This window comes from Peromyscus eremicus, chromosome 5, assembly GCF_949786415.1.
Source record: "Peromyscus eremicus chromosome 5, PerEre_H2_v1, whole genome shotgun sequence".
In the NCBI taxonomy this organism is placed as follows: domain Eukaryota; kingdom Metazoa; phylum Chordata; class Mammalia; order Rodentia; family Cricetidae; genus Peromyscus; species Peromyscus eremicus.
Genome location: NC_081420.1, coordinates 83620199 through 83646517, shown reverse-complemented (window position 1 = coordinate 83646517; position 26319 = coordinate 83620199). Strand labels below are relative to the sequence as shown.

The following is a 26319-nucleotide window of genomic DNA, read 5'->3' as shown; positions in this document are numbered from 1 at the left end:
TGGTACACATTCTCTTATTCCTTCTCTTGTCTACTGATGTCTCACTGTGTGATGAATGTTCTGAATGATGTACTATAGATATTCTGAGTCATTTCATTTTTCTCCATAGAATATTAGCCTTTGGTATTCAGGGAAATGCAATCACCGGCTGTGTTCTTCACTTCTGAGACAAAATCCCTAAAAAAGAAACTTAAAGGGAGAAAAGGTGATTTTGGCTCATGGCTTCAGGCTTTCAACCCATGTCACTTGGTCCTGTCATTCGGGCCTGAGGTCAGGTCAGTACCACAGTGGTGGAGCGGGGTTGCTCATTTCTGCTCAACCAGAAAGCAGGGAAGGGTCTGGGAAGACATACCCTTCTAGTGACCCATTTCCTCCAGCCGGGCCCCACCTACTTCCCACCATCTCCAACTCCCATAGTGCCACCACATGATGAGTTTGGCATGGATGGGTTATTCACTGATAAGACTGGCAGCCTTACGGCCCACTCACCTCTCAGCACCACAGCTGGGGACCAAGGCTTCACCATGGGAGCTTTTGGAGGGTGTGGGTGAGCTCAATAGCCAAGTCCTACACTGGCTGAAGATCTCGGATTTACACATGAGGTAGGTGCTTCTCTGTACTTTCTGTTCAGACAGGTGCATTTTGAATAGATCCCTTATTCACAAAACAATTGTATTCTAAATGTGATTCTTCTATAATTTCTGTAGGAGGGCAGAGGTGTTTCCCAAACATTGTTTATTCGGCAAGACTCACATTCCAAAGCCTGTGTCCGCTGGAGAGAGCAGCTGAGGCCTCGGCTCCTCTGGCCACTGCTCTCTCCAGCTCCTCTGCTCCTGTGGCTACCTGAGCCAAGAGTCAGCGGCAGGTGTCAGGGGCTTTTCACCAGGTTTGGGGCTTTCTTGTTTTCCTTTGCAGCCATTCCAGAAATCTGGTCCCCTGACACCTGAAGCTGGAAGAACTGTAAGGCAGCAGGTGGGAGGGGGCTCTGGGAAGTGAGGGCAAGCCCATGCAGACTGGTCTCACTCTGCGATTCCCACTTTCAAGCATTGAGTCTCCCCAAGTTTCTAACCTGAGTGACTTCTTGGAAGCCTTTCAAACAGCTCCACAGCTGTAACCATTTCCTGAGTGAGGGTTCATATGGCTTGGAGTTGGAAATCTTGTCTTTTTCCCTGATGTAACATGCAGTTAATGTCTTAGTTAGTGTTTCAACTGCTGTAAAGAGACATTTCCACTGCAACTCTTATGAAGGAAAACATTTAATTGGGGCTAGTTTACAGTTTCAGAGGTTTAGTTCATTATCATGGCAGGACATGACAGCATGCAGGTAGATGGTGCTAGAGAAGGGCCTAAGAGTTCTACATCTTGATCTGCAGGCAGCAGAAGGAGACTCTGTCCCACATTGGGCGCAGCTTGAGCATGAGACCTCAAAGCCCACCCCCACAGTGACACACTTCCTCCAACAAGGCCACACCACCTAATAGTGCCACTCCCTATGGGCCAGGCATTCCAACCCGTGAGTCTCTGGGGATCATTCCTATTCAAACCACCACAATAAGATTAATCAAAACTCCATTTTGCTAGTGTAAAAAGGAACTTAAAGCAGTCGTCCTTGCTCACCATGAGGATTCACATCCCATCCAGATGTAGAGTGTCTCCCAGGGTCAGTACAAGGCTAACGATAAGACTGTGTCATGATGAAGTACTTGTCAACAACTGCTCACAAGCCTTAGCTGGGTTTTGACTTGATGGCCCTGTTTTATGAAAACAAAGCTCTTTACATCACAGCAGGTATTATGACCATCAGACCTGGCACCATTATCTCTCAGGGTGTGGAATGGCACCTTCCTTATCTCCAAAGGGAACTATAGTCATGCCAGCAAAATGTTTTCAATTCATGCTTTGAGTGTTTGCTAAGGGTAACTTCCTTTCTCGGGGTCAGTAGCCTTAGGAAAGTTGTCTTTCCCATCATCTGATGAGCTGTTTGAAGTCCTGCTGGGAATCTACCCCAGTGACACCCACAACTGATGGACAGCTCTTCTGTGACAGGGCGTTGGTGCTGCTGGCCATGCCAGGAAGGCTCTCAGGTGGAGCTCTCTCATGTACTTTGAACTTATCTTCACAGGTCTGATGCGCTCTCGGGTCCGGGGTGCCGACGCTGCCCAGGCCAAGGTCCTGACCTTCCTGGACAGTCACTGCGAATGTAACGAGCGATGGCTGGAACCACTGCTGGAGCGGGTTGCTGAGGTGAGCCTCGCTCACACAGAGGGTGTGCTGCCCACATTGGCTGTGGGTTTTCTTGACACTGGGAAGGAAGCTGATGCCCTAGACATTGTTTCATGGTGTCCCATTGATACAGAACAGTCACTTTGTCTGAGGAAGGCAGGTTCCTTGAAGCCGGCTGGAGCCTGGGAAGAAGAAGTGGCCAGTCATGGGGGAGTTTACCTTCCCTGCTCATGTGCAGGAAGATATGTGGCCAGCAGGGTAGCCCGTTGGTAGGAGTGCCATCTGATGGGGTATCTGGGGAAGGATAGGGGTGGCTGCAGTGACAGTCCTTTACCCTGGTAAGGACAGACTGGCCACCTCTTCCAGACCTACAAGGAGAAGCAAACAGGTTACCACAGTGCCCTTGGTGGGCTTGTCAAGTGGTCTTTGGCCTCACTCTGCCTTCTAGAAGCATCCCCACTAGTACTGTGTTTAGCTGTGTTATTTCTCTTGACTTCTGCTTGCCTTCCTGGCTTTCCTTCCTAGCTGCTATGGAAGTGCTTCCTTGGGGCAATGAAGCGAACGTATGAAAGGAAACAGAGTGAACGCGTTCTGCCTGCCACACGGCACAATAGCAACAGGCAACAAGTGGCAAAATACTAAGCGACCAAAGGTTGCTGGACATCCTGTCTCTGGCTTTACTGGGCTCGGTGGCACACTTTGTGCTTCCCCTCATCTGATCAGCGAGGACACTGGCCTTCAGGAGACTTGAGTAACATCCAGAATCACATGGGTGTCGGGCTGTTGTGTAGGCTCTACTCAACCCTTAGCCAGGCCCCTCCCTCTCTTCCTCACCCATCTGTCAGGCACCCGTCCTGGTGGTCTAGCCCACAGCTTCTCACTCTGCTAGGCCGTCACACTAGAAAGCAGAGCTAGGGCTGGCTTCCCTCCGTGTAGAGATTCATGGGGTTGCCAGCTCACGGGAGATGTCACAGCCCCCTTCCCTTTCCTTCCCCCATAGCTGAGGGGTTCTTGTAATCTCTTCTCAGCAGAAGGAATGTAAAGCAGATGATGCTCAGCTTTTCAGGGCCAGCCTGATCTCCTAAGGCTTGTTTCCTGTCAGCCTGCAAGCAGGCAGGTGGGACTTTGTACCACCCCTGAGCAGCGCGGAGCTCTGCGGGTCCTGTTGCTGAACCTCTTTTGAGACTTTCTTTGTCTAACAATACTCTGTAACTCAGAGACCACACGCCTTCTCTTTTATCAACTGTCAGCACGAGGCAGAGCTGAGTTTGAAGGTCCGAGGAGGTCAAAGGCCTTGTGTTTGGTCTCAGCAGAGTGGCACTGTGGCATGAAAAAGCGGGTCAGTGGAAGGTGGGCGTGTCTGGTGGAATCACAGGAGTTGAGTTAGGGTCGGAAAACTCCAGTCAGTTGCTGTGGAGGTGATGACTTCCACCTCTCATGCCGTCTGCACCCAGAAATCATTCCTGGCTTTGGGGTGGAGGCACTTCAGCCATGAGTTTATTCCTGAGCTGCTCCAGTGTAGCGAGAGGGTGGCAGCCATAAAGTGGCCGAGCTTAGCTTCTGGGACACTGAAATCTACCCACAGTTGACATTTAGGAGTTGACTCAGGGCCACTGCACAGCCTGGGCCTTTAGCTGGAGAAGAAGTAGCAGAGTGTCCTGTTCTCAGCTGTCCCCTCTCATTGCCACCACCCCTGCCCATCTTGTGACAGTGGCATCTAATGGGAAGGCCTGTTGGGATGGTGGCTTTTGCTTTGCTGGGGTCGTAACAAGTATTCTTTCCTTCCTTTGTCCCTGCTCAGGACAGGACCCGAGTTGTATCCCCCATTATTGATGTCATTAACATGGACAACTTCCAGTATGTGGGTGCCTCTGCTGACCTCAAGGGTGGTAGGTGTCAGCTGTGATTGGTCTACCTGCTGGCTTGTTCTGTCTGGCTAGGCTCCTGACCACTGCTGTCCTGTGGTCAACAGTGACATTGACAGCAGAATTCACATTATAGTGTGGGCTCTGACTGGTACCCCACAGAAGGGATTGGCCCAGCTTCCCTGGCAGAAACACCAGCCCCACCCACCACCCTATCATCCCATCCCTCTCTCTCCTGGAGCTGTTACTACTACAGCTAGGGCAATGTGTGACGTCCCTGCAGATTGGAGTAGAGGAGCCTTTACCACTCCTGGGCTGGGCTGAGGGGCTCCAGAGCTGCTACCAGCAAGAAACACTCCATAGAGCTGAGGATTTGCAGAGTGGGCCTGGAACCTTTTTTTGTGTCCTCTGCCTGTTCCAGGCCTTCCTCTTGTAGTCTACATGCCCTGCCAGCTTGCTGCCCTGGAGCCCTGCCATCCTGCTGCTGGCCTCCTTAACTGCCTGCCCACCAGGGGTTCGTCCTTTGTGCTCAAGCTTGGACCATGGTCCTTCCTTCCCAGCCACCCACCACAGCCTGCTTCACCCCTGGGTGGCCTTTGTTTTTGTGAATGGATTAGCATGTTGTGGGGCCACATAGCCTACAAATGTTACCTTCTGGTTGCCCTCCAGGAACCCGCAAGAAATTTGTCCAAGATTTTCCCTTGCTTCTTAAGAAGTGTTGAGGCTCCAGTGGGAAGGAGGCTGTATTAGACATGGCTGTGAAGTCATTGCTACACCCAGATGAGCAGGTTATACTGTCCCCTGCTCTAGCAGCCCATATCCCCCTAAGTCTACAAACAGCGAAGAGTGGGGTGGAAGACGGCTTTTCTCCCCCCTCCGCCCCCCCCACACACTAGTTAGCTGAAGCTGGCCTAGAACCCAAGATCTTCTTGCCTAAGCAGTTCTCATGAGTGCTGAGATTACGGGCCCGCACCATCACACTATCACACTCAACATGTACGATCTTGTGTCACTGGGCCCTGAAAGGTCCTGGTCCAGGCCTGGAGAGCATGGGTCCCAGGAGGTACTATGTGCTGTACTGTGGTTCTGGGAGCCAGTTGTGATTTATCTAGCCCTGACTGGTCCCTAGGTCCCCAGTCTTGTGTGTGCAGCCCTTGTAGGTCCAGTGGCATCACACAGATACCAGTTCTCATATTTCACATTTGGTCTTAGACATTTTAATGTTAGAAAATCCAAGCCAGGCATGACGGCATATGTCTGTAATCCTAGCACTCAGGGGCCTGAGACAGGAGGACTGCTTCAAGTTCAAGACCAACTTGGGCTACATAGCAATACCCTGTGTCAAAATAAAGAACGGTTGGAGGGGCATGAAAGGTGGTTCAGAGATTATGTACATGTACTACACTTTAGAGGATCTGAGTTCTGTTCCCAGCACTCAAATCAGGCCACCTAAAACTCCAGCTCCAAGGGCTCCAGTACTCTCTTCCGGACTCCGTGGGCACTTGCACCCATGTGTATGACCACACACAGATCCCTAATCATACATGCCGTTTTGTTTTGTTTAAAGAAGACTCAGACCTGTGTTTGCTTTGGAGGGTTGGGAAGATTTCACTGTGCCCCATACCCACCCTGCCACCCCACCACCCCAGTTGTCCCCTTCCCTCCTCATCCTCTTCATTTTTGTTGGTTAGTTGGCAGTGAGTCCTGCCTACATGTGTTCATTGTCAAGCTGCTAGGGTAGGACAGCAGGTCTGAGAGACTGTGTCTTCTTCTCATGGCTGTTTCTCTTCTGGGTCGGCAGGTTTTGACTGGAACTTGGTGTTCAAGTGGGATTACATGACGCCAGAGCAGAGGAGATCCCGGCAGGGGAACCCAGTCGCCCCTATAAAGTAAGTACAGCGTATTGCAGGAAGCCTTCTTGGAGGAGAGCCCAGACTCTGGCCCCTGCAGGGGTGGTTCCAGGTACTGGGGCTCTGCCTTCTGGTCCCTGGCTTCCCTCAAGGCCAGCATCTGCAGCAGGTCATGCGGTGAAGGAGGTTTTAGGTCCACTTCTTTACAAGGCATCTCTGATGGTTCCGTGTTGTCTCCTGTTTATGATGCAGTGTTTTCTGTAGCAAAGTGGAACTTGTACTATGGCCTTTAATGTTACTGCTCTGGTTACCTCATAAGTTGAGGCATGTAAAAGCCCAGGGTCTCAGTCTCTGTGGGACCCCAGGCGGTGACTAGAAATCAGTGGAGAATGGAAGACCCCCCTCAGAGCACAGATGTCAGCCTGTGGTGTGAGTCTAACTTTGCCCTTGCTCTCCTTCCTCCTCAGAACCCCTATGATTGCTGGTGGCCTGTTTGTGATGGACAAGCTCTATTTTGAAGAGCTGGGGAAGTACGACATGATGATGGATGTGTGGGGAGGAGAGAACTTGGGTATGTACAGCCCTCTGGCCTCAAGTCCACCCGTGTCACCGTGGTGAAGTATGGGAGCCAGGGTGGCATGTTAGCAGTTAGGGAGGCCCCAGAGCAGCCATTCAGTGGGCAAACCGGATCTTTATATGTTATGTGAGTGCACACATTCTGACCACAGGGATAACAATAAGATGCGTCCCTGATGTCAGGGTGGAGGAGACTAAAGTTCAGGTCATCCCTGCACCGAAACCAGATGCTGTCACATCCTTTGACCTGGGGGTTTCCGTGTGGCCGTTTCCAGGGCTCTGGTTGATTGTGTAGAATGGAGCTGGGCAGCTGCTGGGTTAGCCAACTGTAATCACGCATGGTGCTAGAGTTTTCCTGCCTGGCCCACAGTCAGGGAAAATCTCTCTCACCTGGCTGTCCCACAGCCGCTCAGACCCGACCAAGTAAACACAGAGACTTATATTGGTTACAAACTGTATGGCCGTGGCAGGCTTCTTGCTAACTGTTCTTACAGCTTAAATTAATCCATTTCCATTAATCTATACCTTGCCACATGGCTCGTGGCTTACCGGCATCTTCACATGCTGTTTGTCATCATGGCAGCTGGCAGTGTCTCTCTGACTCAGCCTTCCACTTCCCAGTTTATTCTCCTCCTTGTCCTGCCTACACTTCCTGCCTAGCCAATGGCCAATCAGTGTTTTATTTATTGACTAATTAGCAACACATTTGCCATACAGAACATCCCACAGCACACGCATGTCACATGGATGGGTTCTGATGTTCAGAGCCTTCTTGTGGGGGACCTGGCTCCACCTTTTTCCCCCAGGGTACTCTTGAGGAGTGAAGGATAAGAGATTTAGATAGAAATATGGAGGGGAGAGAGAGACAAAAACACAGGATAGCCTCGGGAGGGCTGGATCCTAATCCACCAGCCTCTTCTAAAGGGCTTTTTAAAGAAACGTTAAGGGGTGGAGCAAAAGACCTCTCCCCAGCACACCAAGTGCAGACCCTTCTAATCTGGTAACCACACACGTGGTCAGTCCATCCCCTTATGCAGCCCTGCTGGGTAAAGCAAGCTCAGATCTCATTAGGAAACCTCTGTGGACTCGCACACCTTCTCCACTACTTTTAGAAATAAATTTTTTTAATGACCCATGGAGGTCATGTTTGCCTAGGAATGGGACATGGTCACTTTACAGGTGGAGGTCTACATAGGCAGCTGTCTCAGCTGTCTTGTGTGACAGATGAAGACTCTGGTCAGCTTGTCTGGGTTTTGTTTCTTGTTTTACTTGAAGTCTTTGATCTCAGGTGCTTGTCATTCAGACCTGACCCCTCACTATCAAGAGTTTAGTTTCTTTCGTTCGTTCTTACCCAGGTGTGCTTGGGAGGAAAGGGACAAGGAGAGGGAGGGGAAGGGGCACCACCGTCACTTTGAGTAGATTTTCTTGTGACAGAGACTTTGATAGTTTCTGTTGGCTTAAAAGAACAGCTTCAGCTAGCCCGTCATTCGAATGTGTCTTTTGAAGTTGAAGTTGGTGGAGACGTTTCATCTGGTAGGAGGCCTCTGCCCAGCATGATGAAAAGCTGCTTCTAGCTCTGGCTCCATGGGAGGGAGAAGGAGGAATCATGAGTCAGTCTCTTTCCCATGTTTCAGTGCGATGGTGGGCTTGGGTGGGCTTGGGTGAAGTTTTATGAGCAAGAAAGGCTTTGAAGTAGTGAACCTGAAAGGCCCCTGAGCCTCCTGCACCTGTAGGTTCCAGGGGCTAGAGCCACCCTGTGGGGCAACAGGTGTCATGAACTCGGGAGGCCACATCTCTGGAACTGGTGTGGCTCTGAGAGCACAGATTGACAGACATACTCTGCCAGTCTCCTGTGAGTCACCCTACAGAGGCCGATTTGTATCTAAGGTGACCTGGTCTGGAGCCCAGAGAGAGAAGGGTACAAGTTTGATTTCATGGACTTTTGTTATAGTCTGTTTAATAACCTGGGGGGTTGAGGAAGGCAAGACCCTGGAGTAGAAGTCTTGCCCTTCTAGGAGGTCTGATGTCCTCTAGTCCCTGGCAGCACCCCCTGGGGACACTTGAAGGCTGAGCAGAGGGTTTGAGCAGGACTAGCAGGCCTGTGGTATGAATCTATCCTCTGCAGAGCTCTGCTCTCAGCTCCTTTTGCTGGCCACCCAGACTGCTGACCGTTAACAGTCCCTGCAGGTTTGGTGGCTGTAATGTTGGGAGAAGGAGAACAGGATGTCTGAGAAACATCAGAGCCATGTCTCTGAGCCATATGTGCTCACATGACAAGACTGCCTGTTTTTCTGGCCAACAGTACCTTATGTAGGAGCAGTTGCAAAAGGGCAAGGGTGAGATTCGGGACAGAGCTATCCTTTAGGCAGGCTCTGGTGATGTTAGGATGGGTGCTCTGTGCCTCCAGTGCCGTAAAGGAGAGGCCCGCGGAAGGCATACTCCAGGCCCAGAATCTGCAGGCCAAGAACAGAGTGGGGATGCCCAGAGCTCATGTGAAATCACAGTTGAAAATAGCCTACCTGGCCTCTAAGCTGCCCCTTGCTAGCTCAGCAGATTCCCTGCCCAGAAAGCTCATTGTTGAGTCTTCCTGTAGGCACACTCACATAAGTTTTCTTCCTGAGATACAGAGCGTGTCTTACTCAAAGGTTTGTTGGCTGCTGGAAAAGTTGAGAACCACCCCCTGCATCTGTTCAGGTGGGGCTGGCCTCACAGTGCCAGGGGACTGGTTGATGGGATCTGTTCTTCCCAAGGGAATTCCTCCTGTGGTTTTAGCTTGCCCTCCCCTCCCCCGCTCCTGGGAGGTCCTCAGACAGCACTGACCAAGTGACGTCAGACTCCGGGCACTGCTGCCACAGCAGCATGCTGCTCTAGAGGATCTAGCCCTCCACTACCTTTGTGGTTTGCAAAGATCCTGCCTCATTTTCTTTTCTGTTCCCATGGGTAGCTGTGCTGGATCTGTAGATTTCTCATCATATCAGCATGTGTTGAGGGATATGGCCAGTGCCCTAGAGAGAAGCTCTCTCTTACAGACTTCATGGTGTCGTTCAGAATGGCACTTGTTGGTCTTCCTGTTTAAACTAGTTGTCTTGCTAAGGTTAAGGGACTGTCCCTGGTCACACCCTGGGAACTTGGTTAGCACCTGGACCTGCTGATTCATGAGAGCAATGAGCAAGGATTCTTCTTCCCTGGAAGGAAAGCCCAGTGTATCCTGGTACTCAGTTTATAGGAAATAGTGTGGAGGAACATGGTCTGTGCACTTGTCTCCAGTTGTCAGCTGTGGTGTTACTGGGATGCATGTAGTCTTAGTCTGGCAGGCATTTGCTTTCAGACCAAAAACCATCCTTTGGAGACCTCTGGTCCAGTGTTTTCCATGCATGTTCAGTTTTGGGTATGCTATGGAGTTGACCTATCTGGGGTGCATCCATTGTCTCCTCTATAAGAAGTTCCAGATCATGTTCTGGAGAAGCGTCCTCTCGTTCGTTTCCCTTGGCAGTTGAAAGTGAGCCATGGTAGGTGGCTAGGGCAGGGGTAGCTGTGCCATGGAGGCAGCAGCTGCCACAGAATGATGGTTGCCAAATTTCCTTCTTCCCAGAGATCTCATTCCGAGTGTGGCAGTGCGGTGGCAGCCTTGAGATCATTCCGTGTAGCCGTGTGGGACATGTGTTCCGGAAGCAGCACCCCTACACATTCCCAGGTGGCAGTGGCACTGTCTTTGCCCGGTGAGTAGTGAAAGGCCAGACCAGCTGCGTGCTGTCGGCTCAGAAGACGTCCTGGAGCTGTGGGGACAGGGTCCTTGGACGGTCGTGGTCCCAAGCTGAGAAAAGGTGCAGTGGCTAGTATGCAAGATGGTATTGCAGGGAGAAGAGAAACTGTCCCAGAGTGCTGCATGGAGGTTATAAAAAGCAGCACTGTTTGCTAACTCTCCTGGTGGCTAACCCCTGCCAAGGGTTCTCCTGACACCCCACATAGTGAAGGATAAGAGAGGAGGATAAGGGCACACAGGAACAGCCCCAGTCTTGTGACAGCAGAGCCCGTGGCCTGGCACTGCTTGAAGCTTCTGCCTCTTGGTGTCATTTCAATACAACTAAATTTCAGCATGAGTCCTGAAGGAGCAGACTCTGAAACCATCTCAGAAGGCAAGTCATACCGCACCAGCCAAAAGACATCGGGGCTCATAACTGATTAGTGATTGGCGATAGATGTTAGTCAACAAACAAAAACTGAAAAGCTGCTTAGTCTGATCAGGTTTCTCCTGGGACTCTTTGCCAGTTGCACACACCTTTAATCCCAGTGCTCTGAAGGCAGAAGCAGGTGGATGTCTGTAAGTCTGAGGCCAGCCGAGGTTCCATAGTGAGGCCCTGTCTGAAAAAACTGAGTCAGACCTCATGGGGGCAGACAGCAAAACCTCTAAGCCAAACAAGATGTTTCCAGTGCTCATCTGGTCAGCACCATAGGGAAGTGAAATCAGGCTAACGGGACAGGCTTGACAGGTTAGGGACACACAAGAGCTCCCTGTGGAGATGGCCCAAGAGTCCAGGCTCTAAGGTAGGGTGTGTTCAGCCTGTCAGACTTAGCGGAACGTCAGTGGCCAGAGTCTGCAGGAGTTTTCAGAGGCTTCTACCCATGCTCACTCGCCTGTTTCTGACCTGTCCTGAGACAGAAGCTGGTGACAGTGTCATGTCTCTGTACTCTGTACTCACATAGATTTCATTTATGTATTTCATTCTTGGCTGTCAACCTTGAGGTGCATTTCTGGGGTTAGCACCAGGGGTCTGAGGATGAGCGCATTTTACAACATCTTGTCTCAGTGGCAGCAGTCTGGCCCCTCCCCCATTCGGGAACAACAGGAATATTTATCACTTTATGGGGAAGATGGAGGCCCCACGTGGAGATGGATTTAGTAATTACAGCTCAGACAGTGTGACAGGATCAGCATTTAAAAGGCCTTTACTGCAGAGAAAAAGATTTACCTGCAGGGTGACCACTGCCTGCCTGCTGTGTTCAGTTTGGGAGAGCATGTTAGGCCATGTTTCATCTGAGCGGAGGGTCTGCTGGTGTCTGTGCTTACTGTGGCCCTTCCTAAGTGTCATGGATGCGAGCTTTCTTTATGAACTAGAGCTGAGGACAGTGAGGATCCATCCCCAGACCTGGGGTATGATGGCCCCACTTCTTCATGCTGTCATTTCTAATCTGCACATGACTTTCCTCAGCGGAGGTCCACATGAAAGAGAGTGAAGTTAAGGAACCTCCTTCACTTTCCCAGGATGCTAGTGGTGCTGCATCCTCTCGTGCTGTGGGAGGCTGGGGCAACCAAAGTCTCCTGCTGTGCTCTCCACTAGAGGCTCCTTCTCCATGGCACAGCAGAGATTTCTTCTCAGTACACGTCTGCGCTATCCTTGCAGCTGCTGGGAGGGATGGTGGTTCCGTGGATTTAAGATGAGTGCCTTCCCACAGACCCTGAGGTAGCTGCTGCTTCACCATGCCACACTCGTGGGCACTGTCCTTATTCACACTTGAGCAGACGTGCACAGACAGATGACTCTGGGGAAGGGATGAAATTAGAGCTCAGGAAAGCTTGCTTTGTTTTTAGGAACACCCGCCGGGCAGCTGAGGTCTGGATGGATGAATACAAAAACTTCTACTATGCAGCAGTGCCTTCTGCCCGAAACGTGCCCTATGGAAAGTGAGTGCCACCTGCCCGTTCCTTCAGGGGGGACAGTGGGAGCAGTGAGGAGAGCTTGCAGTGTTGACGGGGGCCTCTACTCTTTGCCAGCAAGGCACTAGTGAGCAGGTCATGGGCACCAGAGGCTGGACAGTCCATACCACACCACCTAGGCCACATCAGTCTCCCTGGCATTCAGAACTGACTATATCTCCCTTTCCTCCAGTATTCAGAGCAGGCTGGAGCTCAGGAAAAAGCTGGGCTGTAAGCCCTTCAAGTGGTACCTGGACAATGTCTACCCAGAGCTAAGGTAAGTCCTAGGTGAGTCCTGGGGGCCTGAGTGCATTTTGTGAAGGCTGAGGAAGCAAGATGATTAAAGAGGCCTCATGCTTGCTGTGAGACTGGGAGCTGGCTACCAGGGAGAGCACATGGTCCCACCCCACAGATACCCATAGACCCTACTCTCTTACAGAGTTTCCCTTGCTCTGTGTGAGCCTGAAAGAATCCCAAAGCACCCCTGATTTGGTTTGTTCCCTATTAAGAGGCTGTCTCTCCATGAGCATACTGTTTCCAGGAGTTCGTTCTGCTCCTCTGATCTCCCCACAGCTCCCTTCAGCCACCCCTGCCTTCTAGTGAGTGTAGAATAGGATTAGCAGTGATGGTGTCCCACCTCCTCGTGGAGGGTCCATGACAGAAACACTCTGCTGAGCCTTCCCTCAACACCACTCTTCCCTGTAAGCTGCCAGGATCTCTGTGTCCTAAGGGCCCCAGTAGCCGACCAGCGGGTCTCTGGCGACAGGTGCCGCCGGGTTATTCTCATCTTTAAGGGCCTGTTTAATCATTGCCACACAGGAGAGCCGGTTAAGGTTTAGAGTATGACCCTTACTCAGGCGACCAAAGTCTCTCGAAGGTGAGGCTTTTGTCTCCTACCTAAGCACACGGCACTCACCATACTCTCTATCCGTTTGTGTGCATTGAACCACTTAGCAAATGCTCACAGGCTGTGCCCTTCTGGACAAGGTCTCAGTCTGTTGAGAAATACAAAGCAGCAGGCCTGAGCCCTGTGAGTGGCTTTCTAAGGGACTTACCAACCTGTTAGTAGCTCTCAGCAGAACTTGAGGAAACTTCTCCATTCACAGTTGGTTTTGTCATTTTGAGATGGGGGTCTTGCTCTAGCCCAGTCTGGCCTCAAACTCTCACAGAAATCCTCTTTGAACCTTCTGAATGTTGGGATTACAGGCATGTGCCGTCATGCCTGGCCCACTTACAGTCTTAGGGACCCAGAGGCTGTAGCCGTATCATGTCAGGGGGTGACAGGAAGCTATCCCCTGTTTCTGCTCCTAATTTGAGGCTGTGTGCGGAGGGCGTGGGTAAACGGGAACTACAGGGTTGCAGAGGAGGCCCCGACTCTTACAGTGAATACCTTTCAGGGTTCCAGACCACCAGGACATAGCTTTCGGGGCCCTGCAGCAGGGAACCAACTGCCTGGACACACTGGGACACTTTGCTGATGGAGTCGTTGGAATTTATGAGTGTCACAACGCCGGAGGAAACCAGGTAGGCGAGCAAAATGTTTGCACCTGCAGGCCCAGCGCTCTCAGCTGGAAGCCCTGGAGTCCTCTGGAAAGTCCTGGCACTGCCAGCAACCTCAGAACCCCTGGTGTTGAATGTCACCTTGAGCTGCTCATCTGCTTTGGGCCGAGCTGCAGTGGCGAGGGACACACTGGTAGAGGGTGACATCAGCACCTGTTGTTCAGGCTGACTTCCTTCGTCTCCCTGGCCTCTTCCTGTCAGCTCTCACCCCTGCGATAGCCACTCCCACAGTCCCAGACCTGCGTCTGCACCCGTGTTTGTCACTGATGGATCATAAACTGATCCCCGCTTAGGAGGCGCTCAGCTTCCTTAGGAGGCGCTCAGCTTCAGCCTCTTCAGGTGGAGCAGCAGTGATGGTGAAGGCCAGCAGGGGTTGGGCGCTCATCCTTGGCAGACTTGGTGATTGGCACAATTTACCACTCAGCCTGGGGTACCTCACCCCACAGGCCCAGCTGAGGTCCAGGAGCCCCCTCTTCTAGTGCTACCCTGGACCCATGTGCTGTGCTACAAGTGTTCTAGAACCACAGCCAGCAGCCGCCCGTGCACACGAGCCCCTGAGGTGTGCCCACTGTGAAGTGAGTCTTCAGTTTTACTCAACTCTACTGAATTTAAATTCAGTCTGCCATGCGTGGCGGGTGGCTAGCACTCCAGTGCTTGGAGGGGACCTAGAGGCAAAGGTGACACCAGCAGTCCCTGCCATGACTAGGAATCACATGCCACGTGGGTGAGACAGAACTTCCTTGGCTTTAAGCAGCACGGTGCTTGCAGCCTGGTGAGGGCTGTTACCTGGTTTCCAGCTCAGCCTCAGCTGCACACAGATGAGAGAATTAATGGCCACACTTTTTCAGGATGGCAGCTCATAAAAGCATCTCTTAAACATCTTACAAATTCAGGTTGCTGAAGGACCCAGCAGAGAGGTGGCCAGCTCTGCCACTTGCATGGGCAAATCAGACGTTTGGAGTTCAGTGTATTGCCCTTCTTGAAATAATGAGGTACACAATATCCACATGTGATCTTCCTGGCCAGCCATGGCCTTCCCAGCATCTCCCCACACATGTCATATCAAGAGTCTAGACCCTCAGTGCTCAGAGGCTCCCGTGACTCTCCTGACCACAAGCAGATGTATCTCCAGCTGTTGCCCACATGGAGTGGAGGGGGCAGGGGTCATGGACTGCCACATCCTAGAGCTGCATCTCCACACCCTGGACACGTCTGAAACCAAGCACACGCACTGTGTGTGAGTCATTTTCACTGTAGTGGCATACATGCTATGTGTGACCGACTTTTCACTGTAGTGGCACACACACTGTGGTGACAGAGTACCTGACAAGACAGTATAAGAGAGAAGGGTTCTTGTGTCCACACCTTGTGTCTGGAAGCAGACAGTAGACAGGAAGTAAGGTTGGGCTACAGAGGGCCTACCCACAATGACTCCAAGTCGACACGGAGCACACCTTCCCATTTCAAGGCAGGAATAGAGACGTAGCAAGGAAAGATAGAACCCTGCCTCCAGGTTCACTTGCTTGTCTTTCCCCAGCCTCTCTGTCCTGGACCCTCCCCATCTTCCCCCACTCTCTACACTTCTACCCTCCCATCTCCCCAAACCCCCTCGTCTTTTGCACTTCTCAGAGAGTCAGGAGACCGCATGTCCCAGTGGCAGCCCCAAAATGTGAGTTCTGTCTCCTTTGGGTTTCGGTGTCTTGCTGCTACCAGACCACTTGTACATTGATAGCAAGGCTTCTCTGGTGACCATTTATCACCCTGTCCTTGTGGCTTGTAAAAGAAAAGGCAATCTTTGGAGCACTTAATCATGCGTCTTCCATTTTCCCCACTGAGGGGAATGCTGGGCTGCCTGAGACCTCCACTTACAGATCCTGGAGGCCTTGTATGGGTGGCTGTACCCTTAATGGATCTGGTTCCTAAGTGACTTTAGGAAGCCCTACCTTCTGGCCCTACATAGAGCCTTCTACCTAGCCACTTCCACCCATAACTCTGTCAGTCCCTCTGTCCCCAGTCTTCCCTACTTCTGCATGACCTTGTTTAGCATTCAGAGAAGTGATTGACAGCCCTGCCCTCTGTGTACATATGCATGTACATGTGTTTGAATTGTTAAAAGCATAGGCAAGAATATTTAAATGCATTCTGACCCAATTTTCTTGTCTGCAAAGTAGACATACAAAACCCTCATGCAGTTCTTGTGAAAAGACTTGAGACAGCTTGGCATATAGTGAGCATCCAGTTAGAGGGAGCCATGCTGTGTGTTGACATGTAGATTGTTCCTGCAGAGTTCGGGGACTTGGAGAGTACCAGCAGCAGGTTCCTGCAGACTCCAGCCCTGTGGATATTTGCTGAAAGCTGCAATATATCACTTACAGAGTTTTCACAAATTCAACCTACATTCATAAATCTGTTTCCAAACCTGAGCTATATGGGAGGAATTGTGGGTGAGAGCAGGACAGTTGACCCTGACCTCTAACTTGCACTTTGAGCTGAAATACTTAATACGGTTAGTCTTGATGACTCTGTTAGCTAACTTTTCTTGTTTTTTCTTTAGTCATGTTTCTTGATATGGTTCATTCTTGTCACTATATTAACTCCTTATCTTGCTGCTCTGACCAAATACTTGACCGAAACAACTTGAGGGTGGGTTTATTTGGGCTCCTGGATTGAGAGTCCAGTTAGTCCATCTTGTCAGTGGTGGCCTGCCAGCATGAGTGGCTGCAGGATTGGGAAGTTCCACAGCCTCCCAGAACAGAGCCACCAAAACATAACAGTTCCCAAGGGTGAGCTTAGCAGCCAGGTCTGCCCCTGAGTTAGCCCTGGGGCCCTGAGTCAGGTGTCCCGGGGGACTGCACTTTGACTGGCCCACCCGCCTCTGACTTGTGCTCTCCTCCAGGAGTGGGCCCTGACGAAGGAGAAGTCGGTGAAACACATGGACCTGTGCCTCGCTGTGGTGGACCGCTCGCCTGGCTCCCTCGTCAGGCTGCAGGGATGCCGGGAGAATGACAGCAGACAGGTGTGTCACTCGGGACCAGGTGGTGCGGGTCACGGGCTTCTCCACCTCACACCTTAGCCCACTTGCTGTCATTCATACACTGGAGGTCTCGTGTCACAGAGTCCCGATTTCACTTCCTTCCTCACATCAGAGCATTTTAAACAAAAACATTAACTACTTGTTTTTCGTGCTTAACTTCACAAAATTCTAATCTAAATGCTTAAACGGATGAGCCTGTGCAAGCACACAGACTCAGCAGCAGAGTCACCCACATTCCACAGAAAATGGACTTTGGGGCTTTAAATCTGATCCTCTCCATGGCTAGCTGATGTAGTATGACATTTTCCTAAAGTCCAGGGCCACAAGCATCCTCTTCAGCTCCCTGTCAGCCCATCATAAAGGGAGCAGCCGCTTGCCCACCATGCCCTGGGCTGTGTGGCTGAGTGTTGGGAGGTGTATTTATTGTCTTACTCAAGATCACAGAATCTTAACCCTGGTGAGAGTTGAGGAGCCTCTGTATTTGCTTCTTCCACTGGGTCAGAACTTCCTAGAGGCTGGTCTTGTGTGCATACTCCCTGGGATCTTGGGCACACCACCCTTCTGAGCCCTAGGGTGGCAATTGTCAGCAACAGCAGTGCAGGCAGGCCCTTCCAGCCTACTGCAGGGAAAGTCAGCCAGTCTTCCCACAGTCCCTTTTGAGAAGACAGATATATGGGGAAACTGAGGCATGAGGACTACCAGAGCCATAGCTAAGCCATATTCCATGCACCTGATTTCACAAAGAGAAGCAGAGGCCCAATTTCCCCGCCCAGCACTGTTAGGGGGTGGCGGCACAGTCGTCATCCAGTTCCTGTTTAGAGCTGAGGTATCGGAGAAATGCTTGCGAAGGGTCCTCTCTCCCCAGTCCATCTCCAAAGCACTGCCCCACCTCTGGGTGCCTGTCCCTGCCTGCAGAACCCCAGCCTCCCCTGTGCTCACTCTAAACAGTGGTCTCTGGTGCAGTTGTACGACTTGAGCCATACCCTATAGTGTGGGATAATGAGTGTTGAACAGGGAAAGCCACTGTCCCCTGTACCCAGACACCTAGACACATCCAGGCTGGCATGGAAGACAGTTCCTGGCCACAGCCCAAGTGCCCTTGAGGTGTCTTTGCCATAGGCAGTAATAAAGTGAGACTTGAATCTGGTCTCCAAAACTAAAAAGAAAACAAGTCATTGCTGTAAGAGTCGATAGAAACACCTGCTCCAGTGGTATTCTTGGGGTCCTTACCTGAGCTTCTAAGACAGGGAAAGCTGCACTTGCTCCTTCTGGGTGGGGAGTACAGCCTCAAGCCTCCACCTGTGGGGGTGTGGGAAAACTACTTCAGTAAATCCACCACACTACCGCATCCTATCAGATAGATACCAGCGCTGAAGACCTCCTCCCAGGGCCAGCTGTGACTTCATTCTTTCCTTAGACATTTATCCCTGTCTAGTGGATGCTTCCACATGTGACAGACAGGGTCCCCCCAGGAGCCAGAATCAGATTCTATTCACTCCACACTCTTTGTCAGGCAGCTCGAAGGCCTTGGCAGACTCCAAGCATGCTTTCCATGACAATGCAGGGGACAGAACTGACAGCCACAAGGACAAGGAGGGACAAGACGGTGCAGGTGGCATAGCCTCACGGGCTGCGGTTGCCCTTGACTTCCACTGTTGGCAAGGAAGCTGAGTGAGCAGGTGGAACAACAATCAGGAGGGTCGAGAGAGCCGCGTGCATCACCCATGCTTGGAGGGTCAGCCTCGTGCTGTGGGCTGTGCTTTGCTGCACCCCACCCCGGCCTGCTGCTGAGAGGCAGCTCCTTGGCATGTCTCAGTGTGGTGCTTTACTGTTTGGCCAATGAGAACATCGGGTTTCCAGGCACATTATGTGTGCCTTTGCACAGTCAAGGGGAGAGGAGGCAAGAGTGAGAAAATTTAATTCCACAGTGTCAGAATTTTCAGAAATACTTACCCCAAGGAACTTTAGTGCATGCATAAAAAATTAATTAGAGCCATAGTCCTTGTTATTTAAAAAAACAAAACAAATGTTTAAGTAGAATGTTTACATTACTTGCTAAACAATAGGATAAGGGCACCTCAAACTTCTTGAGGCTGTTAGGGCTTTGTGCGTGGCAGAGTGGGTTGGTGGGCTTCCTGGCTATGGTTGGTTTTAGTATGCTAGGAGCATTCACAGGAGCATTGTTCTGGTGACCTGTGCCCCAAGAGTGGCACGCAGGGCAGTGGGGACTCCTGACAGAGACAGCCTGGAAACAGTAGGTGTGTGCCCGAGAGCGGCTTGCAGACCCCACGCCGCCTCACACTCCCTTGCTGTGCTCTTGTCTGTTGCAGAAGTGGGAGCAGATCGAGGGCAACTCCAAGCTGCGCCACGTGGGCAGCAACCTGTGCCTGGACAGCCGCACAGCCAAGAGCGGAGGCCTGAGTGTGGAGGTGTGTGGCCCGGCCCTGTCACAGCAGTGGAAATTCTCACTCAACCTGCAGCAATAAGAGGCCCCAAGGGCCCGCCGTCCACCTGCACACCAGCCCAGTTTGGTGATCACGTTATTATGTTTCTGAAACTTTCCGCAAAACTATATACCTCAGTGTTCCATCATGGTCTGAAAGTCTTAAGTCTTCAGCGAGGCATGAGCTGGGCTGGCGCTGTGCAGAAGAGGAAATGAGCCCCTGGGGCTCGGGACAGAGGGTCCCTCCCAAGGCTGGCATCCTCTGCCTCCCACTTTCTACTTTCTGCTCACTCCCCAGCAGAGGAACAGCCCAGTGCTGGCCGGAACAAGTGGACAAGCAGCAAGCATGTTTATATTGAGGACAGAGGGAACAGGGGCAGCTGCCCTCACAGCAAGAACTCAAAAATCTCCAGTTCGTTTTTTTACCCATCCAAAATCATGTGTGTGAACCAGGCATGGTGGCCAGTGCCTGTAATCCCATCACTCAGGAGGCGGAGGCAGGCAAGACCCTGTCTAAGGAAAAAAGTGGTTTCCACAAAGCCGACCTTTCCTTGCAGACTTCCTCGTTTCTCTGTCCTTGCACCTCTGGGCGCAGCTGGCCTCCCAGCCACTTCCTTCTTCCACTGACATACTTGCTGTGTTTGAATATGGACTTTCCTATGAGTGGGACACTAAATAGAGCTACATATAAAGAGAATGACGGTCAGTTCCCTATGCTTTCCCACATCGTCATCTTGTGAACCCCACAGCGCAGCACAGCTCTGCAGAGGGGCCTGCGCTCCCAGAGCCAGAGGTGACATCACTGTCTCTGGAGCCTCACCAGCCAGTCCATGTTGCTCTGCCAGCTGCAGGGGTCCCCGAACCACTGGCCCCAGCCCCCAAACGTCAATGTTGAACTTCAGCTAGGGAATTGCGGCTGGGTTAGAACGTCTACTTTGTGCCCATTGTCGTCTATAAACCTAACTAGGTTACCTCTTTTGGCAAGTTATTACTTTGAGTTTTCTTTTAAAATTAGATTTCTTTTCTTTAGGAAAACTCAATCCCACAGCTTCTAACTAATGTGAGCCAGCAGGACCCCACTGCCTTGTGACAGACCAGGACACTGGACAGCTGTCACATGCTATTTCTAGGCTCGTAGTGGTCTGAGACCCTGTATTTGGGTCTTTGGCACTAACTGAGCTGCTGGCAGAGCACAGAGGACCAGCCTTTTAGCATGTGGATGAACCCCACATGTCTGCAGCCCTGGTACAGGTGATACCCCCAGATATAGCCACAGGCTGGTACAGGAACTGTGGGTAGAGTTAGGACCATAGGGCCTGTGCATTCACACTGAGGACCCAGGCATGTGTCAGCCACAGAGATGGCCTGGGTGCCTGCCCGGTAGGGCTGCAAGCATCACACACCAACATCTCAGGTGTCCCCGAGATCACAGGAACCATAGTTTGAGGTGGTCAGAGCGCCTGTGAGTGAGTGCTCTGCTTCCACCTGCGCCAAAAGGGGGTGTGGCTAGTTCTCTTCTCCTTGAGGAGCTCCATATATGTGCACACCGTGACCACGGACCCTCTGTGAAGGCCTGGCCAGGTGCTGACCCTCTGTCTTTGCAACCCCTGCCAAGCAGCCAACAAATGATGCATTATGACAGACAGGGTGCCCCCTTGTGTCTGGTTAAGTCCACATGTGTCCACCTTCCCAGGTAGGCTCTGAGGAATGTCACTCACAGGTACAGGTGCGAGGCTGTCAAGGAGGCAGGAGGTTAGTCCAAGTGTAGTCTATGCTGTTAAGCCCTGACACCTCTGCACTACTTTTATCAGAGTGAAAACCCCAGATGTGAAGCAACACGGGCTGTTTTGAAGTAGGTGTGTAGGTGGAGCTTCCCACCACGCACTTGCACCCCACCCCACCCTGTGCTCTCATCACCTTTACCATCTGAGTGTCTGGCCACCAGGGTGCAACTCAGCCCGCCTCTGAACAGAGGGAACTGGGCAAGGCCCTGCGGCGAGCCATGTTTACATGACAGTGTGCCAAAGCGACTCACCATGCTTGCATTGTTTCCTAGTCATCGGGGCTATCCCACCCTCCCACTCCTGTTTTTAAAACTAAAAACTCCCAGGAGCCCTGGGCGCACGCAGGCAAAGGTGGTTGTCTTCTGTGGTGGTCCTCGAGTCTCCGTGAAGCTGAAAATGATGGTATCTGTGAGTATGTTTTGCAAATTCAAAATATAGTTTGGTAATTTTTTTTCCAGTTAATTTTTAAAAGAACTGCTGTACAGAGCTTGTACTTTGTCCATTTTATAGATGGAAACCATCCTTGAAATTAACTTAAATAAAGAGAAGATACTTTATAGATAATGCTAAGCTGCCATCTCTCGTGGTCTCTGTAAGGTGCGGGACCCGGCAGGAGGCTGGAACCCAGGTCTTGCTCCTGGGCCCTCCACTGCCGTTTCTCCTCACTCTCCTAAAGCCACCTCTAATCCTGTGTCTGCTGTCGTCTGCTGTGGTAGTAACAATTGGTAGCCGTGTGGAGCAGTTAGGCTGTGCCGGCTACCTGCCCAGCCCCTTCAATGTAGTCACACTTTACAGATACTAAGAAAAAGCTGGTGATACAAGTGGAAACCGGCCTAAAGTTGTCCTGATCCTGTGCAACCCACTTTCTGTAGTCTGCCCTGGCCATTTGACTCACACCCTCAAGGAACCAAATGTTTTACACTTAAGTATCTAAAATGCTCACCAGCCATCTGTGGCTGTCCCACATCCTAGCCTGGCACATGCCCTCTAGTACACCTTTGTGTGACTAGCTGTATATCCAGGAATATAAACACTGGCCAGTGGTCTTGCAGTTTGGTCCAAGATAAGGCAGTGAAGGGACTGACCAGGAGATGCCTGAACCTTCTGAGACCACAGAATGCATTCACTTCGTTATTTGAGACACCAAAAATTTGGCTCTGTGGCCATTTGTGAGATGAAGGCATGGATATAAAACTTGGTGATGTCCCAGGACCTCAGAGTATCTGAAGAGACTCTAAACCACATTTCTAAAAGGCTCACATCACTAGTTCTAGCCTGGGTGCTCGCAGGAGGGCTATAGGGTGGGTATACAGGAGGTCCCAGTTCGCCCGGAGCCAGACACAATTCAGCTTTGTTGTGACATGGTAGCCATGGGGTGATTTCTCTCAGAGTATTTCAGTGAGGTCCAGAAAGGCATGGACCTTGGAGGATCATGGGAGGAGTCCTTGGGATCACCACTGGGAGGCATGTGGAATTTGGAGAAACTGACTGTGGTTTGCTGAAGGACATCCCAGAAGGTCCCTTGTTACCCTTGAGCTGGAGAGTTCTCTTGGAACCATGTCACCTAGAAGTAGTTCACATAAAGATGTTCATTATCTCGTATTACAAGAAACCCAAGAGACTGGATTTCAGCTCAGTTACGGGCTCAACACCGAACAAGCTGCCTGCTCCCCTCACCCCACTGCCATGGCACAGGACAGACACCTCCGGCAGTGAGTCATGCTACTCCTAGGTGGGCCCCCTTGCCTAGAGGAAGGATGTAGGCTCAGGAGCTTGGGAAGCAGATGGGCAGCTTGTGTCCTTGTCAGGGGATAGAAAGCAGACACTGCTTACTGTGCCAAGCAGAGCCTGTCAGGCCTGCCCTTGTTGGAAGGATTTGGGCCACAGGACGAATGGAACAATGACATGGTGAGTCTCAGGAGGGTGGCTGCTGGCCTGCTGAGCCCCTTCCTTTCCCTACTCTTGGTTTCTCTGGTACCTGCTGGCAGCTCGGGGCTCCCCTCAGGAAGGTTTCAAGTAAACAAACACATTGCAGCAGATCCCAAAGCATCCAGTCATCCAAGACACCGTTACAGCTGATAATCAGCTCACTTGGCTACACTGTCTCATCTCACCACTGCTGTGATTCCAAAGCAGCCGGGCGTATAAACTGTGCATGGAACTCTGCAGTAATTAATGTAAGGAAAATAGCTGATTTCAAAACAAAACAGATGATACCCCCTGTCTGCAAAGTTCAGTCATAACAGGACAAAATACTGTTTCTGGCAGAGATCATGATGGGGAAAGAAAAATATCAAGGTTCTCAGAAGCACCTTGGTGTGGGTGGGCGAGTTTTCCTTGTCTGAGCTCCAGGGTGCCCCTGTGTGGCTGACAGGACACTTGCATCTCTCAGCATCCAAGCACCCCCTGTTGGTGAATGTGACTTCCTATCTCTGCCTTTCAGAGGTGGGCTTAATTGTAGATACTCCCTTTCTTTGACACAAGGATGCTAGATGGGTCCAGCAGAAACTGACCTGTGAGTGGCAGATCAAGTGGGAATAATGGTCCTTGGTAATAGGTGGCACCGCTCGCTCTGGTAGAAGGAAAAGGTGACTCCTCAGGAGCTAGGACTCTCCGTCCCGTGCATTGGCACGGGAGCTCTAGGCCCTCTGGCCCTTGGGCTCCAGAACTTTCCCAGAAACCCCTGGTTCCTGACCCTGTGAACATGAACCTAAGTCATGTCCCAGGGCTCTTACCTGCAAATATCCTAGTGTGGATCTTCTCTGCCTCCACAGTCAGGTAAGCTGCCCATGTCCCCTCACATCTATGTACCTATTGGTCTGTCTAAGAAACCCTGACTGGCACCAGGGATAGCCAACTGGTGTTCTTATTGACATATCTGCTGGCAGGTGCTGGGGCGGGGCAGCTGAACCAAGGAGAAATGTAAAGGAAGGCCCCTCTGTTAACCTCCGACCACCCACAGATGGAGCCCGGAGCCCAGGGCTGAGGGGCTGGCGTTATAACCAGCTGTCTTCTCTCCACCTTGGAACTGCATAGGAAACGAGCTGGACAAGAACGAGAACAAGACCCAGAATGAACAAAGGAAAAGACCAAGTGAGTGTCCCTTGGCCATGGTGCTGTATGTAGGGGCTAGAGGGTGAGGGGTTAGGTTAGAGGGTGGGAAGAGGGGGTAGACTACCCTGGGCCCGACTCCAGCTCTGGATACCGCAGGTACCTACTGTCTTCTTGAGTTCCGTCCAGGCCTGTCCAGTAAGAGGATGAAGGAGGGAGAATAAGGCCAATGTTGTCCTGAATTCTCATCTGTCACCAAGGGGTACCACACAGGAACAAGGAGAAAGCTTGAGAGGAGGGAATGGGTGAACGGAAGAGCCCTGGAGTAAGGTTCTCCTCTAATTTTCACAACCCGTGAAAGATTACCCATTTTGACCCTGGAGAAGTCAGGGCTCTGGCGAGTCAGCCATGTGACTGATTTCTTCACATAGGCCAAGTGAGGCCCCACCTCTGAGACTGAGCCTGGCCTGAGGCAGGGGAGGGCTGTGTGTGATAGAGGGGTGGGAAGGATGGCAGGCCTCCGGGAGAGTCCAGGGCAAGCAGTCCCTTTCTTGCTAACAAATGTTAGCTCTCAAGGACTGGACAAGAGTATTAGAAAAGGCTTAGGGCCTTGTGAGAAGGAAGTGGGGTCCCAAGGAAGCCTCAGAGGTCAGTCTGCACTTGTATACTAGACCCACCCCTTGCACCCTCAGGCCAGTCCAGGATGGGAACCATCTGCTCACTTCGATAGTGGCATCATGATGTGGAGTGAGGAGGGCATTGTGACCCTGCATTACACACCCACTAACAGGTGGCCCTCCAGTGGCTAGTGACAGGACTGCCACCCGGGAAATTCCCACCCGAGACACTGAATCCCTACTGAATGTGCAAGTGAACAAGGAAAGGGGGCAGCCCTGCCATCTGCACCAAAGGGCAGCCTAGTAGTCAGCCCAGGAGGTAAAGATGGGCGAGGCTTCCTTAGAGCCCTAGATGTCAGAGACCCAAGAAGACCACCAGCTCATAAGAACCAGGCCCTTGGCAGTTCTCACCAGCTGGCTAGCAGGTGAGAGACCCGCCTGCAGGCTGCACCCCCACTGCCACCACCCACTGGATTCTGTCCCCCCAAGACCCACTCTGCCACCTGACCTCACCCACCTCATCCTCCTCCCCATGGTCAGCCCTTCCCCACAGCTCCAGCAGACTCCATAGGCACAGGTACAGCCCACACCAGTTGGGAGAACAGGTGAGTGACTGGCCTCCCAGCTGAACTGCCCCAACCTCCAGACCCTAAGCCACAGGGCACATGCCATGCCCCTCCCCCTCCCATCTCAGCATCAGCAAGGCAGCTGGGCCCTGCCCCCAACCCTGGTGGAACTCCACTGCTCTGGTGCAGTTCCCATCAGATGGCTAGCAGGTGAGAGACCCGCCTGCAGCCTGCACCACTGCCAGCGCCACCCACTGGATTCTGTCTCTCAATACCCACTCTGCTGCCCAACCCCACCCACCTCCTCCTCCTCCTCATGAAACTCCAGCAGATTCATAGGCATAGGTGTGGCTCACACCAGTAAGAAGAACAGGATGATACACTGGATCTAGGCACCCAAACCCCCACAAACCTCAGCTGAGACACCCTACTGGACCTGAAAACCTGCCAATCACCAGAACCCTTGGCCATTCAGGCCAGAAAACAATAAAAGCAACAGATAATAAAGGAACAAAACACCCCCTCCAACAAAGGCAACACAAGAATCAACACCCAGACCTATAATCATCCCAAACCCAGATTCGTAAACGCCAGTGTAACAATACATTCAACAACAGAAAAGGCAATATGGCACCACCACAACCCAGTAATCCTACAACAGCAAGACCTGAACATTCTAATGCAACTGAAGCGCGCGCGCACACACACACACACACACACACACATATATATATATATATATATATATATATATATATATATATATATAACTTTATGAAGATGGTAGAGGCCCTTGGGGAAATGAAAAATTCCCTTAAAGAAATCGAGGAAAAGACAAAAAAATTGGAAGAAATCAATAAGTCCCTTAAAGAAAACCAAGAGAAAAAAAAAAACAATCATACAGGTGAAGGAAATGATTCAAGACTTGAAAATTGAAATAGAAGCAATAAAGAAAACACAAACCAAAAGAATTCTGGAAATGGAAAATCTGAGTAAGCAAACAGGAACTACAGATGCAAGCATCACCAACAGAATACAAGAAATGGAAGAGAGAA

At 51.4% G+C, this 26319-nt stretch overlaps 1 protein-coding gene across 1 annotated transcript in view; it reads left to right on the top strand.

Moving 5' to 3' along the window:
- Galnt2 (polypeptide N-acetylgalactosaminyltransferase 2) overlaps positions 1-20885 on the top strand; it is a 132019-nt gene extending 111134 nt beyond the window's left edge. The window contains exons 7-16 of the mRNA XM_059263831.1: positions 2123-2244; positions 4025-4112; positions 5890-5977; positions 6406-6509; positions 10107-10233; positions 12105-12197; positions 12403-12486; positions 13607-13733; positions 16666-16785; positions 19134-20885. Coding sequence (XP_059119814.1) covers positions 2123-2244; positions 4025-4112; positions 5890-5977; positions 6406-6509; positions 10107-10233; positions 12105-12197; positions 12403-12486; positions 13607-13733; positions 16666-16785; positions 19134-19289 — 1109 coding nt within the window. The 3' untranslated portion in view covers positions 19290-20885. The remainder of the gene's footprint in view (positions 1-2122; positions 2245-4024; positions 4113-5889; positions 5978-6405; positions 6510-10106; positions 10234-12104; positions 12198-12402; positions 12487-13606; positions 13734-16665; positions 16786-19133) is intronic.
- Positions 20886-26319: the final 5434 nt, after the last annotated feature.